General features: G+C 49.1%; 3 protein-coding genes across 3 annotated transcripts; 1 reads left to right on the plus strand and 2 right to left on the minus strand.

Annotated features, from left to right (window-relative positions):
• Positions 1-1,278: 1,278 nt before the first annotated feature.
• On the minus strand, positions 1,279-3,617 carry FOBCDRAFT_34668 (uncharacterized protein). The gene has a single exon (XM_031183858.3). The coding sequence runs from the start codon at positions 3,389-3,391 to the stop codon at positions 1,556-1,558; it is 1,836 nt and encodes a 611-aa protein (XP_031039500.2). The 5' UTR covers positions 3,392-3,617; the 3' UTR covers positions 1,279-1,555.
• Positions 3,618-6,136: 2,519 nt separating this feature from the next.
• FOBCDRAFT_239895 (uncharacterized protein) lies at positions 6,137-6,919 on the minus strand (the record flags this gene model as incomplete). Its single annotated transcript, XM_031183859.2, has 1 exon — positions 6,137-6,919. One exon carries the CDS (start codon positions 6,917-6,919, stop codon positions 6,137-6,139), a length of 783 nt encoding a protein of 260 aa, XP_031039501.2.
• A 4,655-nt stretch (positions 6,920-11,574) lies between these two features.
• Positions 11,575-12,144, plus strand: FOBCDRAFT_223132 (uncharacterized protein; the record flags this gene model as incomplete). The annotated part of the gene is made up of 1 exon (XM_054704588.2): positions 11,575-12,144. A coding segment is annotated over exon 1 (355 nt), but the record flags the coding sequence as incomplete, so codon positions are not given.
• Between the last annotated feature and the right edge of the window lie 1,467 nt (positions 12,145-13,611).

Here is a 13,611-nt window from a genome sequence, read left to right on the forward strand (position 1 = left end):
TCTCGAATTAAGCCGTTAATCGACACTGACCACGCCAAGACCGTGTTTTCTTTTTCCTTGTTTGTTTCGTCGTACTCAAATTTCTTTTTGGATGGTTTGTCGAAAGCATGACGACGGCGTCTGCGATGAGACCTGGCGTTGGCGATTATCGAAACCCTAGTGCTCTTACGAGTATTTGCTTTGTATATATAAACAGTATCGGGAAGGAATGAGGAATGCACTTTTTTCACTGGATTGGGATAGCTCAGGCACCAGTTCACGTTCGATATCCGAGAGAGTACGCCACAGCTTAGAAGATGTGGCAGTGGGGAGCCTGACTTCCCATTACTTGTACCCAAATTAAAAACAAAAAATTCCAATAGCCGGATTGTTTTCCAGGTGAATGACAGTCGCCTGAAACAGCCTCCTTAGGCCAGCTTGAGGTTCAAGTGCAAACACAATCCATGAAAGGTGCGTTACTTTATTTATCTAATGAAAAAGGGTCTTTCCAGTGACTGGAACTTCCGTGGCTAACGGAGAAGTAATTGTCCATGGAGCTTGTATCCAATGTATCTAAGCTCAGTACTCGGTATGGACGATGCAAAACCAGCCATCGTAGTGATCGAAAGCCTTGAATTCTCATCCACACTTCCATGTAACACCTCGGACGTTGAAGAGGGAAACACCAAATACCCAGCCTCCCCAACCATCCGTACAAATACAATGATTATTCCATATCTGAGCGGAACAGCAAGGCTTTGCGTTCAAACGAGAGGCTTAAGGTACAGTGAGGAAGAGGCAAAACAAGACTACTACTCTAAGTCTTGTAGTATGACTATTGGTACATGACGAATGGTATATATAAGCAAGCAAACAAGGACGCAAAAAAAAATAAAAAAAATAATCAAATTCAAGAAATGGAGTTTTGTGAGGCCACGAACGTCTCTGGACTAGTAGGCTTTCAAAGTCGCAAGACTTGTTGACGGGAATTTTGCCAAAGGGAAGACCTAGGTAGATAGATATAGTTGATGGACTGATGAGGCTGAGTGAGGATCTCTTTTGTTCGATTCGAGTCCGCCAAAAAATTGCGCAAAGGCTTGAGATAAAGTTAAGATAGTGGAAAAAAGAGAGATAGAAGATTATTGAGAAACACCGTCGTCGAGTTATGATAATGAAAAGGTCAGTGCCTGTCGCAGTTGGCGATTGATGTCGTTTGTTGTCGTGATAAATGTTTGTTAACCTCGTAGAGGTAAAGCTCCCTCCATACCCCCTTTCCCTTTTCCCTTTCAACGCCCACCCCTTCCTTTAGCTCCGATGCAAATTGGGATTGTCTCACCGCCAGCACCAACACCAACACCAACACCTGCCACTTGATTTCTTAGTCCTCCCATGTCAACTCATATTCTTCCCCTCACCTTTCTTTCACCTCTGCATCATCAAATCTTTATTGATGACATAAAATGTGAAGTCGCATGTGAAAAACGCTGCGGCAAGTCCCGACAGCCACATACGTGGTCTCATGCAGGAACCAGGAACCGAAAATCAAATAGACCCGATTTGGATTGAATTTGAGGGGTTAAAATGCAAAACCCTGTTCCATCAGCTTGTCGACATCACCACCTGCTGCTTGCACCGCTTTCATGGCCGCCTCGCTCAATCGTCGCCTCCGTTCCATCGCCTCACGCTCTCTTCGCGCCTTGGTCTTCGAACTGCCGCTCGGCGCAACACCTGTCATTAGGAGACCGCCGTCGCTGGGAGTAAAATTGACGAACCCGATCTCGCTGCCGCCTCCACTGCTGCCGCTTGCATCTCGAGATCGTCGTTGCTTGCGCATTGCCGTGGGAGTCCCCGGTACTATACCTCGACCCGAGGCGCTGCGAGCTGATGCGACGGACCCATTGGAGCTGTGGCGCGAGTGTGCTGTGGCGGGTGTGGGTGGAATGGACGGCTGGCGTGTCTTACGAATTGGAGAGCATGACAAGTGTCGTGCTCCAGAAGACGGGGCTCGTGGCGGACGATGGCGTTCTGATGTTGGAGGGATAGGCGGTGGAGGGAGGTAAGTCTGGGTGTTCAACGAAAGGTCGTGACTGGGAGCCGAGGCGTTTCGTGGTTGTGGCATATGGATCATGAGGCCAGCCGAATTGGGATCGTGAACTTGATACTCGTACGGCAACTCCGCATGCTGGGCATGCATGGCAAGGTTGAGGCTGGCGTTTTTCTGCTGTTGCGGATCGGCTACAACATATTCGCCATTCTGGTTTAAAAGATTTAGATCCCACCACCCGCTTTGATGAGGATTTTGAGCCATATACTCTTGCCCCGGCCATGTCTCGGGTGCAGTACCCACAACAGTAACAGGTTGCTGGTGTGGGTGAGGATGAACATGGGCCTGTGGATGTGGATGTGGATGTGGATGTGGATGTGGATGGGGATGGGGATGTTGGTGTGGATGAGGGTGTGAGTGCGGGTGTTGTTGATGCTGCCAAGATGACTGAGGAACTTGCCCTGCCATGTCGGGATGGTAAAGGCCAGGTTCAGTCTTGACTCCTGGGGATTCTGCTGGTGTGTGGATTCCGTTGGTGCTGAAAAAGCGGAGAGAGTTGTTCGGAGGCGGCTGAGGAATTTCACTAAAGGGATCGTCACAAAACCCATGAACAAAGTTGGTGCTATCCGGCCCGCATGTCGGTGATGGGGGGAATGCGTCATTACCGTTGCCATATTCGTGATGCTGCAGTCGCAAGGCCCGAGGAGGATTGTCCATGGTCGGAGAGCCTGGGCGGTCCATGGCAACGAGCTTCTTGGGTTTGCGAAGTTTACTGGCTTTACGAATCGTGGATGAGAGTGCCTCAACGAATTTGTTGGGTTTCCTGGCCATTGTGTTGGGTGGAGTTGGCGATGATGGTTGTGAAATAGGCACCCGCTTTCCAGGTGAAGAGTGTAATGAAATGCCATCAACCCGGGGCAGTTCTGGGTCTGACATGGAAACTCGAGGCACCAGGGGAGGCTTCTCGTCCGTCAGTCCAACGGCACTCGCAAGTCCGAGGCTTCGAGGATCGACCTCATGCGATGCACTTGCGACAGCTGATGAGGCTGGCTGAGAGGGGATTGTCGCGTCGACCTGAGAACTGCAGGAGAAGAAATCGAACTCATCTTCAGTTGTTGAAACGCCTGACGAGGCAGATGCAGTGGACTCGGTAGGATGGTCGAGGATAAGTCCATTGGCTAGGGCCGGCATTGATGGGTTGTGACCGTGTGGATCGGCCATAGAAGATGGGATTTCACCATCAAAGTTGAGAAACTGACCAAAGAAGTCGTTTGATCCATCGTTAGGTCCATTGTCGATATCCTGCCAGTAGAAGCCTGGGTCGCGGTCGACAGCTTCAACCCGATAGGGCAAGGTCCAAGAGGCCATTGGGATACTGGACTGTTGTTCTGCAATAGTAGTTGAAGCTGATGGGTGAGGATGCAATGGAGGCGTGGTCAGCCAAGCGAGTCACCTAGGGCTGGCAGAGAGAGTTACGGAAGACGACGAAGATGTCGAAGTGGAAGTGAAGGTTGATGGCATGAATGAGGTGAGAGCCAAAAGAATGGCAACGGAGGGAATGAAAAGAAGGAGCCAGACCCGGAGCCTGAGGAGTCTTTGAGCGATAGTGAGAAGAGAGGCGAGAGGCCTGAGCCAGTCAGAGGCAGCAAAACAAAGTTCAAGACGAGCAACAAGGGACTCGGCCGGTAAGCGAACGAGACCTGGCAAGGCGTGGAGATGGCCAAAGTCAAGTCAATGGAGCAACGGACAAGCTAGCAACGGGTACCAGAGAAACGGGCAAGACACAGGGACAAAAATGAAGGTTGGTCTTCGCTGAGATTAGTAGCAAGATATTGATGAACAGGGCCAGAATCAGGGTCATGAGAGTAAGAAAGAGAGGACTACGAATTCACTCTGGCGCAGCAACGAGACCGTTGGGTCGGGTTGCTACTTGGAGGAGGGCGATTTGAGTGCGACAGTGGGAGGAATGCACGGGGCTATGAGGGAGCATTCCATTGAGAAAGATTCTCGTGTCATTGACAGATGATTGACCCCCCTTTGTCTGTTCCAAATGGGAATTTAAAGAGGACGATCTTTTTGTGTTGCAAATGTTAATTGATCGAACGAGTGATATGTTTATATATATATTTGAAATCACATTTAAGGGAATAAACGACACTCTCCATGGGTTGGCGATTGAGCGCAAGTGAAGAGTCATGACTGACATGACTCTCCTTAGACGGCAAGTGGTGATGCTCTGGACGCCCGAAGCCACCCAAGACTAAATGGTAGAGGCGCTGGGATGGGCTAAAGTAGAGTTTACGGGTGTACCTACGTTAGCCTAGCATTAGTATTAGTATTTATGGGCGGGAAGGGCGAAGGCGAGATGGGAGAGGGGAGAGGAGAGCGTTAATGGGAAGAGAGCGTGCGAAAGTTTGAGTCGGGTCGGTTGATCATGAGCGGAGCGTTGCTTTCAACTGGACACAGGTACAGAAGTGTAGAGTTCAAGAGCTCGTTCGAATTGATCAAAAGATTGGCAGTATGACGTCCAGCGATGATCTCCCCACGGCGGTATCACATCACATTACGTCTCTTGCAGCACATCGCATCTATCGTGGTCTTAGTTCTTGATGTTGATTCTCGTTCGGGCTGACAAAGCCCCTGGCTGTTTTCTAGTGCCCCTGGTCCCGGCCCTGATCCTGGCTTCGTGTACTGTACCTTGCAGCCCGGGCAAAATAAATTGGTTGCATTGCATAGTTGCACCTGACATGACATCCAGTACAGGGGGGTTGATCAGATCTGACAGGCTCTAGGCCCCCTAGGCCCCGTCTCCCCTCCACTATGATTGTCATTCAGTCCCCCCTCCGATCGATCATCGCCCTCACCCGACACATTCAATTAAAACAAATACATCTTCATCATGGATCTTTCTTCCGTGAATGTCTCATGTCTCATGTCAAGAATGCTCCTTCAGCCTGTCTGACCTCGTCGCCTCATCAACGCCCCAGTCCTCATGACTCTCAATAGTAAACAAATGAATTTTCTGTTTCGTCTGAAGCCTCTATGATTACGGAATCGCTGTGCCTAGGTAGAATGGTTCCCTTCCCCGTTTACCCGCGTTCATTGGCGAGCCCAGACCGATGAAACTCTTTCCAGAGGCTTGCGCTGATCTGGCGCGCGGCTGTTGACGGCACCGATGAATCGATTTATATGCGACAGTCGCTCATATGATGGGCAGAGATCCCTTACTGTGATGCGTGGGAAAATGAAGACGCCTTTGCCGATTGACACGCTAGACATTGCTTACGTATCTTGACGATTTGTCAGTGGACGCTCATGGCCTTGCGGAGCGGGCGTCATAGTTGCCCAGCCCGGTTGGTGATGGCTTCACCAGCCGTGCCCGATAGAGTTCACAGGTCGTCCGATTGAAGCCTGGCCCACAATTGACTTGTACTTCTTGCCATTCTTCCATTCTTCCACTCTTCGTCAAAGTGACCCTCATGGGTTCGGAGCTTCACACAAAAGTAACGCCTTGCCTAACACTTTGTTTAGTGTAATAACTGTACACGATTTGTTTCATTTCTTTCGTGGTATCCCACGGGTTACGGTTTCGTCTGCTCATCGAGACCAGACGCCGTGTGATGCTCTACTAACGTACAATAATACTAGATACCGATATCGACTTTGTCCATCGTACAATGCTATGCAACAGTCTTGTCTTGCCTTCCTGGCCATAACGCTTGAACCTTTTGGTCATGAGCTCCCCAGATAATAATGCGCCCCATGCTGGTCCTGTCTTCCAAGCATATAAACCCTAAACGCCTCTGACATTGCCCATAAAAGAACATAACATCCCTGGTCGTGATACCAAAACTCCAGGCTGTGATTCCCAAAAACAAAACAAAATACAAATCCTAAGCTGTCTGACCTCAAAAATACTGCAACGCCTTTGCCCAGTCATCCATGACCTTGTTTCAGAGGGCAGATGCTTCGCTCTTGTAAATGCTCCATCCGTGTAACTCCGTGATGCGTGAGTCAGTTGTCCTTGAAAGAATTACTCTGTAACATGTAGCCTGCGCCCACCGTGTATGCTGTTAAAATGTGTTGAGAAAGCACCGCAGAAATTTGGGTACTTCACTGTGTTGAAATAACCATCTGCGAGGTTTGTGAATCCGAGCGGCCCCTGACGGAGCTTGCCGTAGAGTAGGGTTGCGATTGCCTGCTTCTCTTCTTGTCGCGTCGTCGCATTCGAGGTACACTGTGAATCGTGTTGCGACAACGACTTGCAGCATCAGCGGATCTTCGATACCCAAGCTCGTAACGCTTCTTAATTCCATCAGGCGTACCAGTCGTCCTTCGCAGTACAAGTGGTTGAAGCCAAGAGAAATCATCCTCGTCTTCACAGTATCCTTCATCCACTTGAAAGCCGCCATTTGCATTGGGCCTGTACATTGACCTTGAGGCATCCCCCGGGCCTTCACTAAGAGTGGTCGGATCAACAGCAATGGGCACAAATGGATTGAAAGGTCCATCAAGAGCACAGGCAAAATCCTCTTGGGCGTTTCTCGGATGATAATTACGAGATTTCGTAGTATTCATGTCTTTGTAGGGATCAAGCTCCATGGAGTCGGAACCCTGATGGTTGAGTATCGACTGTACATTAATGCAGTCATCGTCGGGTAATGAAATGGGCGAGAGGGCGGTTTCCGGAAGCCGTGTAGTCGAGCGAGAAGAGTCGTAATGGAAATGCTCCAAAGAAGAGCTGCCAAGTTGTGAAGCAAGGACATCAATTGATTGGGATTGAAGAGGCCGAGTAGATTGGCATCGAGAGGCTAAAACTGATATCAATGACGAAGCGGGTGGTGAACTCGGTGGTGATAATGGTTGTCCGGCTATTTGCGCGTTTTCGGATGACATTATTGTAGTTGCTCTTGGGCATGAACCAGTGATACTGATGTCCTGCTGGTGTTGGTGTTGGGGTGCCTCTGAAGGCGAGTCTCTCCACTGGTTTCCTGTGTGAGGCTCGCACATCGCTAGAGGCAGCTGGGGATGATGACTTGCCCCATGGAGTTTGAGTAATAGAGAAGATAAAGTGGCTAGAACTTGAGAGATGAAAGACGAGATTTAAGACGGGAATAGATGAATGGAAGATCAGAGGGAACAGAGACGGAAAGGGAGCCAGGGAAGAGCAGGGCAGGGCAGGGCAGGTAATATGAAGGTATCCTCGTTGCGCTAGAAGAGCAGGCGGCGTTGACGCCGCTTCATTGCTGGGGTGGACCGTCGAGCGGACTACTCTATGGTGGTGGCAGTAGACTTAGTACCTTAAGGTTAGCCTTGGTACAGTACTTTGTTATAGTAGGTTAGTAGGCTATCTGAGTTGCTAACTATGTGTAGGTCATGTTTTACTGGATTTAGCTTAATGATCCGACAGGATGGTAGGGGTTTTTATTAGAGTGCACAACCCATTGGATATCACTGGGCAGACTACCTTAGGTATTGCATGTAACTCTGTCAACGTATAGTAACGTACCTGTATTTCTTTGTTTCTGGCAGATTGTCTGCATCCATGGATGTCTCTACCGAAGGCGTAGGTGTTACGCCCGTCCAGTGACCGTCCTGCCGGAGCAATCAAGCCTCCTCCACTGCTCTAGGTTGTACCGACAGCCGGGTCTTTAAACCCGACAGCGTGTCCTAGGGTGGTCCCAGTTGTGGTGCAAGTGGAGCTCCGGTCTTTTGTACAAGTGCGATTGGCTCGTCGTAGCCTTGGCGATTTCTTGGCGCTCTCTCTGTTGGCGCGAGTTGCATGGATGCAAATGCACATCAGCCCATGTTCAGGTCCTTTTTGCTAAGGGCGAGCCTATCAGGAGTCTCTGCACGCCTCGATGCAGTTCAGGGCTCAAGTCGAGTCAAGTCAAACCAGCCCTCGCAATTGAATGTCAATCAGTCTGTCCGGTAATATCACTGTCCAATCTGTCGGAAATAGTGGACATGATTCGTTCACATATGAATTGTGCTGCAGATCTTGCTAGTCCAACTATAACTGCACGGTCCGATCTCAATCTCACCCCTGAAATCATACATGAAAAAGGGCTGACCGTCTTGGAGGGTTGTCAGCTCGAGTATTGACCGCCCACTGGCGTCAGCGTCTGCACCACAACGCGGGATTCGACCCAAGGAGAGCCCTTAATACCGCCTGTGTTTGTTACTGTAGCTGTTTCCATCCCTACCCACCCGGCGTCTCCCCTTCGCCATCATCTCAGCGGGAAAAGGGTTGATTTCTCGGCGTTGTCTAGCGATTCAACTATCTCAAAGCCTAGTGCCACCCGCTTCCAAGTCCCCCAGGCTCAGGTTCCTTTGCTTTGGCTTGGGCTGGTGATTCTGACATTTCAATCGTAGAGACTCAGATCATGTTTCAACAAGGCCATCTCAACCATATCCCCATACGGTAAAGCTGGCAGTTGGAGTTGCTGCTTCCATTGACAGGGTCTTGGAATGTGTGTGCCATGAGCATTTATCGCTTATGACACAACAGAAACAGTACATTATCTGACTGCAGTTACGTGATACATGATACGGCACTGAGATACACAGACATCCATGATCCCATGTGCTCAGGCGTCTGATGCATATTGTTAGTTGCAATTGCTAAAACACCCCAGCACCTTCTGCTCACGATCTCACATAACCAACAGATCCATCGTCCTTGTAGGGCAGACACTAAATGCCCGGTTTCACGTCCAATCGCATCTTTCCATGTCCTTGGGTCCACCCCCGCGAAGACCTTCTGCCTTCCGTCGTTCCCTTAATAGATCACCCGCTTTTATCAAAGCCAAGATAACCTCACAAACTTTCAACAATCCCCATCTTTCTGGGCAACTTCACTAACAAGTTACCTGAAACAGTGATATGCTATACAGTGTCTATTAGCCCAAGTTCTACTCCGTAGCACGTCCCTGAACACGGAGAACCAGGGAAGAGCCTGGCTCTTGGCTTCCATTAGCACTGAACGCTAAACTCTTGTGAGCTGAACCCCCGAAGCCATAAATCATCTCGGTGCCGAGTGTTAATTAATGAGTCAGGAGAAGCGCAGCGACCACACAGCAGCTATTCGTGAAGACTCGCAAGATTCACAGAGTTTAAAATAAATTGGGGTTGTAGAGGCTTAGCTTCTAGATCCGTGGCTCTGGTTCATAAATTTGCAAGTCGGAATTGGCGTGCTGATAATCAGCCATCTGATCGCATCGACTCCATCATAACAAAAAACGACAGCTCATGAAAGCATGTGACGGAGCAGCAACCAACTTCGATCGGGACCAAACTTGGCAATCCGCTATTGTAGCAGGACCAAATCGTATGCTAAACTAGCCTCACTTTGAAGGAGCTGACTCCCTGTTTGCATACACCATGATGACCAGATACCGACGTCGATCGGCTCTATGTATGCTGATCAGTTTATATCTACATATGGATGTGTTTCCCGCCAAAGAATGGACATTTTCTGCAACACGACTCAAAACATGTTGGTTGAGATCCTCGAACACGTGCTTATCGGTTCAAACGGGGCCTCACGAGGTGATGCCTTGTAAGTCTATGCAGGTCAGCATTTCGAAACGCATGAGGCGGTTCCTAGAGCGCTCTTCGGCACCAGAACGGCAGGACCTATTTCTGCCCTTTGTGAACCAACACCAACGCCAGTTCGGCGTTCTAAGGCAGATCCAAAGACATGGTCCTGGAGCCCTACTGTATCGTCGACCGACACACTCACAATAAGCCTCATCTCCGGACCACGGTGTTGGTAATGCTACCGATATAGACAAACCCGACCCAAAGCGTCGGATTGTGGTGTGCCAATGATTCGAGAGCTTCTGTCTAGTAATAATCAAGAGCATAGATGACATTTAGAATGAGCCCCGCAAGGGGTTAGGCTATTCTCTCGCCCTTAATTCTCTGAACGGGTTGTAGGTCTGGGCCTCTCGCCCAACTTAAGGGACTGTAAGTGAGCGGCCGCTGTCGCAATCAATGTTCCTGATTTGACGTACTGACTCCACGTGCTGCTGTCACTGTTACTGGTATACGGTTTTTTGTGTTGCTCGGACCCAAAAAGACTAACTTCTCATACGGTCACAATCCAACATGATCTGCCGGTAATAAGAGATAATAGACAATTCATCTGGAAAAGGAAATCAGTTCGCTTCGGCTATTAACCAACGGACTAAGATGCCCGATTCTCACCCAGGATTGATTTTTCAGGCTTCTGAAGACCAGAGGCGTTCGTCTGACAGGGGTGGGAGGATGCGCAAGACGAAAGCAAGGGGGGGAAACAAAGCTTAAGACTCAGATTGGTGGCAGGTAGCTGGATTTTAGTGGAGGCCAGTCCTACGTTTTCTGTCCTCTAGAGGGTAAGATCATGGGTACTGGGAAGTAAAGTTATCAACCACTTGAGCTAATCTGGAAGAAACTCATCTACGATCTGCTATCCACTTTAGCCCGCTGATCTCTCTCGGGAAGTTCTAGGCCACTTACGCTTATTAGCATGAATCTCGACGCTAGGCTTTTCTGCGGAGAGCAGTCGAGTAGCTGAGTAGGTATAACGATGCAACGCATGGGAAAGACCTGGCTGGAGTACAGCAGGCGCAAATACCATGCAAATGTTTGACCTGGAGACTTAGCAGGAAGTTTTTGTTTGATGAGAGCTGGTATCTGTGAAAAGCGCCATTCGTCTATTATCTAGCGGGCAGTGATAAGCCTTTTGGAATTGGCATCTCGATCGTGCTATGATGGCTATAAAAATGGTGCTTCTCGACTTAGGAAGGCAAGCCAATTTGTTGAATTTAGTGCGGGCCAAACTATTAACGGTTTTTTATACGGTTCTTATTAATCATGCCAGGACCTCAGCTTAACAGGGCAACTATTCACGCCTCTGGGCTCAGATGCACAAACTGGGTAGCTCACATTGCTGAAAGAGCCTTACCAGCTATCCTTATGACATATCATATTGGGCGTCTTGTTTGGGAAGATTCATCGCTGACTTGATGGAGATATTTCGGAGCTTTCGTTCCACATTGGCGATGAAATTCCTGTGACGTTTTGATTACTTAAAAGATGCATATTTTATTCTTCGGCGAAGTGTGGGATGGGCTCTCTGTCCAAAGACGCTATTGTTGGACCCTGGAGATGACATGCTAAACCTCTATGCGAGAACACTGCTGATCTTTCGACGTTACAGGAAAGCATGCCTCTCGCCTCGACGGAGATTACATGGCTTTTGCGCTATGATGTTGATCACTTGTGGATGTCCCTGCATGAGGCTGAAAGCCGTTCATTCGACAGGTTGTAATACGATCTGATAATCGGTTCACTGGTGTTCATTCTCTAGTTCACGCTTTTTCCAGTGGTCCTCACACCCAAACTTTGGTAAGCGTTATCATCAACAGTAACCGCAGCTTAACATCCACAGCGCCAGAGAGGTGGTTCGGCGAACTTGAACGTCTAGGCTGCTGTTGAAACCCCACCAGCCATAAATACCATGCACAAGTGGCGTCTGGCCTTCGGTTATCAGACCTGTCAGTTAGGACGAAGTCTCTCCGACATGCATCGGTTCCAACAGTGCTTTCAGTAGTCAAACTTTAAAACACATCTACGACGCCTTGGTTCTCGTTCGGGTATCTCGTAAGTTTACCTGCGGCCGTATTGGCCCAGCCTCGCCTTGCTATGTCGAAGCCAACGGCCACGAGGTTGAGCGGCGTAAGGAATCAACGGCGGTGTTGGTTTGTTTGACGCAAGGGCCATGTTGTTCAAACGTCTGGAGAATCCTTGCTGCATTCTAGGACTAGGGAAATACATAGGTCCATTTGAATCGTCCCAGGCTGTTGTGGCAACCAAAAAGGCCCATGGTGCTTCTTCAACTACTGCAGAAGAACATGTCCTGCAGGGCAAAGCGGAACGGAACGGAGCGTCCATCCAAGTTGTAGGAATCACTGCATTGTGGCGCCTGGAGTGCCATCATGGGAACCCACGGAGGTGGTTCGGCCATAGTAGAAGGGCAGAAGGACAAAGAGCCATCTTCACAAGGCAGCCTGTTATAGGTCAGCCAAAAGCTAACTGTTCACGAGAAGCACAAGACGAATTCCATATTAGATACGGATGCCACTACCGGGTCGTGGTATTCCCGGGCCATGGAGCCATATCAACGTCACAAGCATGCAACAGCTCAGTGTCATTGGGTGAGTCAACTTCCAGTGTGTTCCACCATGTCGATCTTAAATCATGCCTCCAGCAATCCACGATACTCTGTCAGATCTGGTAGGGCCGGTCAATATCCTGACCACCAACTTTTAGCTTCAAGTTGATTTCATCAATTCGCACCCTTAACACGATCGCTTACCAAGCTGAAGCGCCCTCATAAGTGGCTTGTTGTGCCGCATGCCTAAACTTGTGGAGCTTCGCGGCTGATATCTCGCTCTTTTGGAGATAGCATTCTCCGAATTAGATCCTTTGCAGACTGCCTCTCGGGCCCTAAGAACGAGATGAACTATTCATCATGTATAGACGGCTGACTACGCATGTTACTACGTAGATGAACTGTGGCTCTGAGCCATACAAGTTTGCATGGGCGTGAACAGCGGGGTTGACCCCTAGGAATACTTGTTATTAAACTTTACGATGCATAAGAGCTGAAACCGCCATATCCTTGGCAATGGGAATAAACACATACCCAGAAACTACCAAGAAATGGCCAGGTCGATGGAATGAGGGCGCCATGGGTAACGAGTCTTGGCATATTGTAAACAAATGGAACTCGGGGTGAGATGTTCACGGTCGGTATGCAAAGAGACTTGATGCCTCTGATTAGGATACCAAAAACAAACAGTTAGAGTGTATTAGGACTTGCTCATCTAAAGCTGGTCCGGGATTTCCATCATCTAAAACTGAGGTCTCAGGTTCTCTTGTTCTCCCCCCCCCCCCCAAAAAAAAAAAAAACCGTATCTAATTACATCACGTGTAAAACGTCACTACCGGCACACGCCAGGAACAGGAGATTCATCATGGTTTACCACGTGACGAGATGGAATAATAGCGAATCTGTAAGTCTGAGGTTAGGTTCTTTTCCATGGATTCAATGGGTTCCAGGGCTTCCGAATGGAGGAGAAAGTCGCGGGCTAATTTTCTCTTAAACCAATAGGCTCATGGAGATGCTAGCTAAGCGCTGATGATGTGCCCCGCGTAGGCGCTTACGGTCAAACTGGCCACAGAGCTCATTGAGCCAGGGGCCGATGACTTGATTGGGCATGATCTTGAATGAAACAGCCTGCATTCTGCAGCCTGTGTTGCATCTGTTGTATGAATAGCGGGAACTTGGTCTTTTGGGACGCGGCCGTTTCGTTTCGATGGTGAGACAGGCAAATGCCGAAACAATATTGAAAGGCATATGGCAAGAAATATGTAGATGATAAGACTTTCTCTAAAGTTCTGTAGCTTTTTCCGTCCGGGTATCTCCAACATCAAACCCCAAGACTCAAGTATCGTGGTAGATGGAACCCGATATCAATGCGGGGCTAGCCTAGCTTGGCACATGTTACGGGCGGCTAAAGGAAGCAGAGTCGAGCTGT

Source organism: Fusarium oxysporum, chromosome V (assembly GCF_013085055.1).
Source record: "Fusarium oxysporum Fo47 chromosome V, complete sequence".
NCBI classification, from domain to species: Eukaryota; Fungi; Ascomycota; class Sordariomycetes; order Hypocreales; family Nectriaceae; genus Fusarium; species Fusarium oxysporum.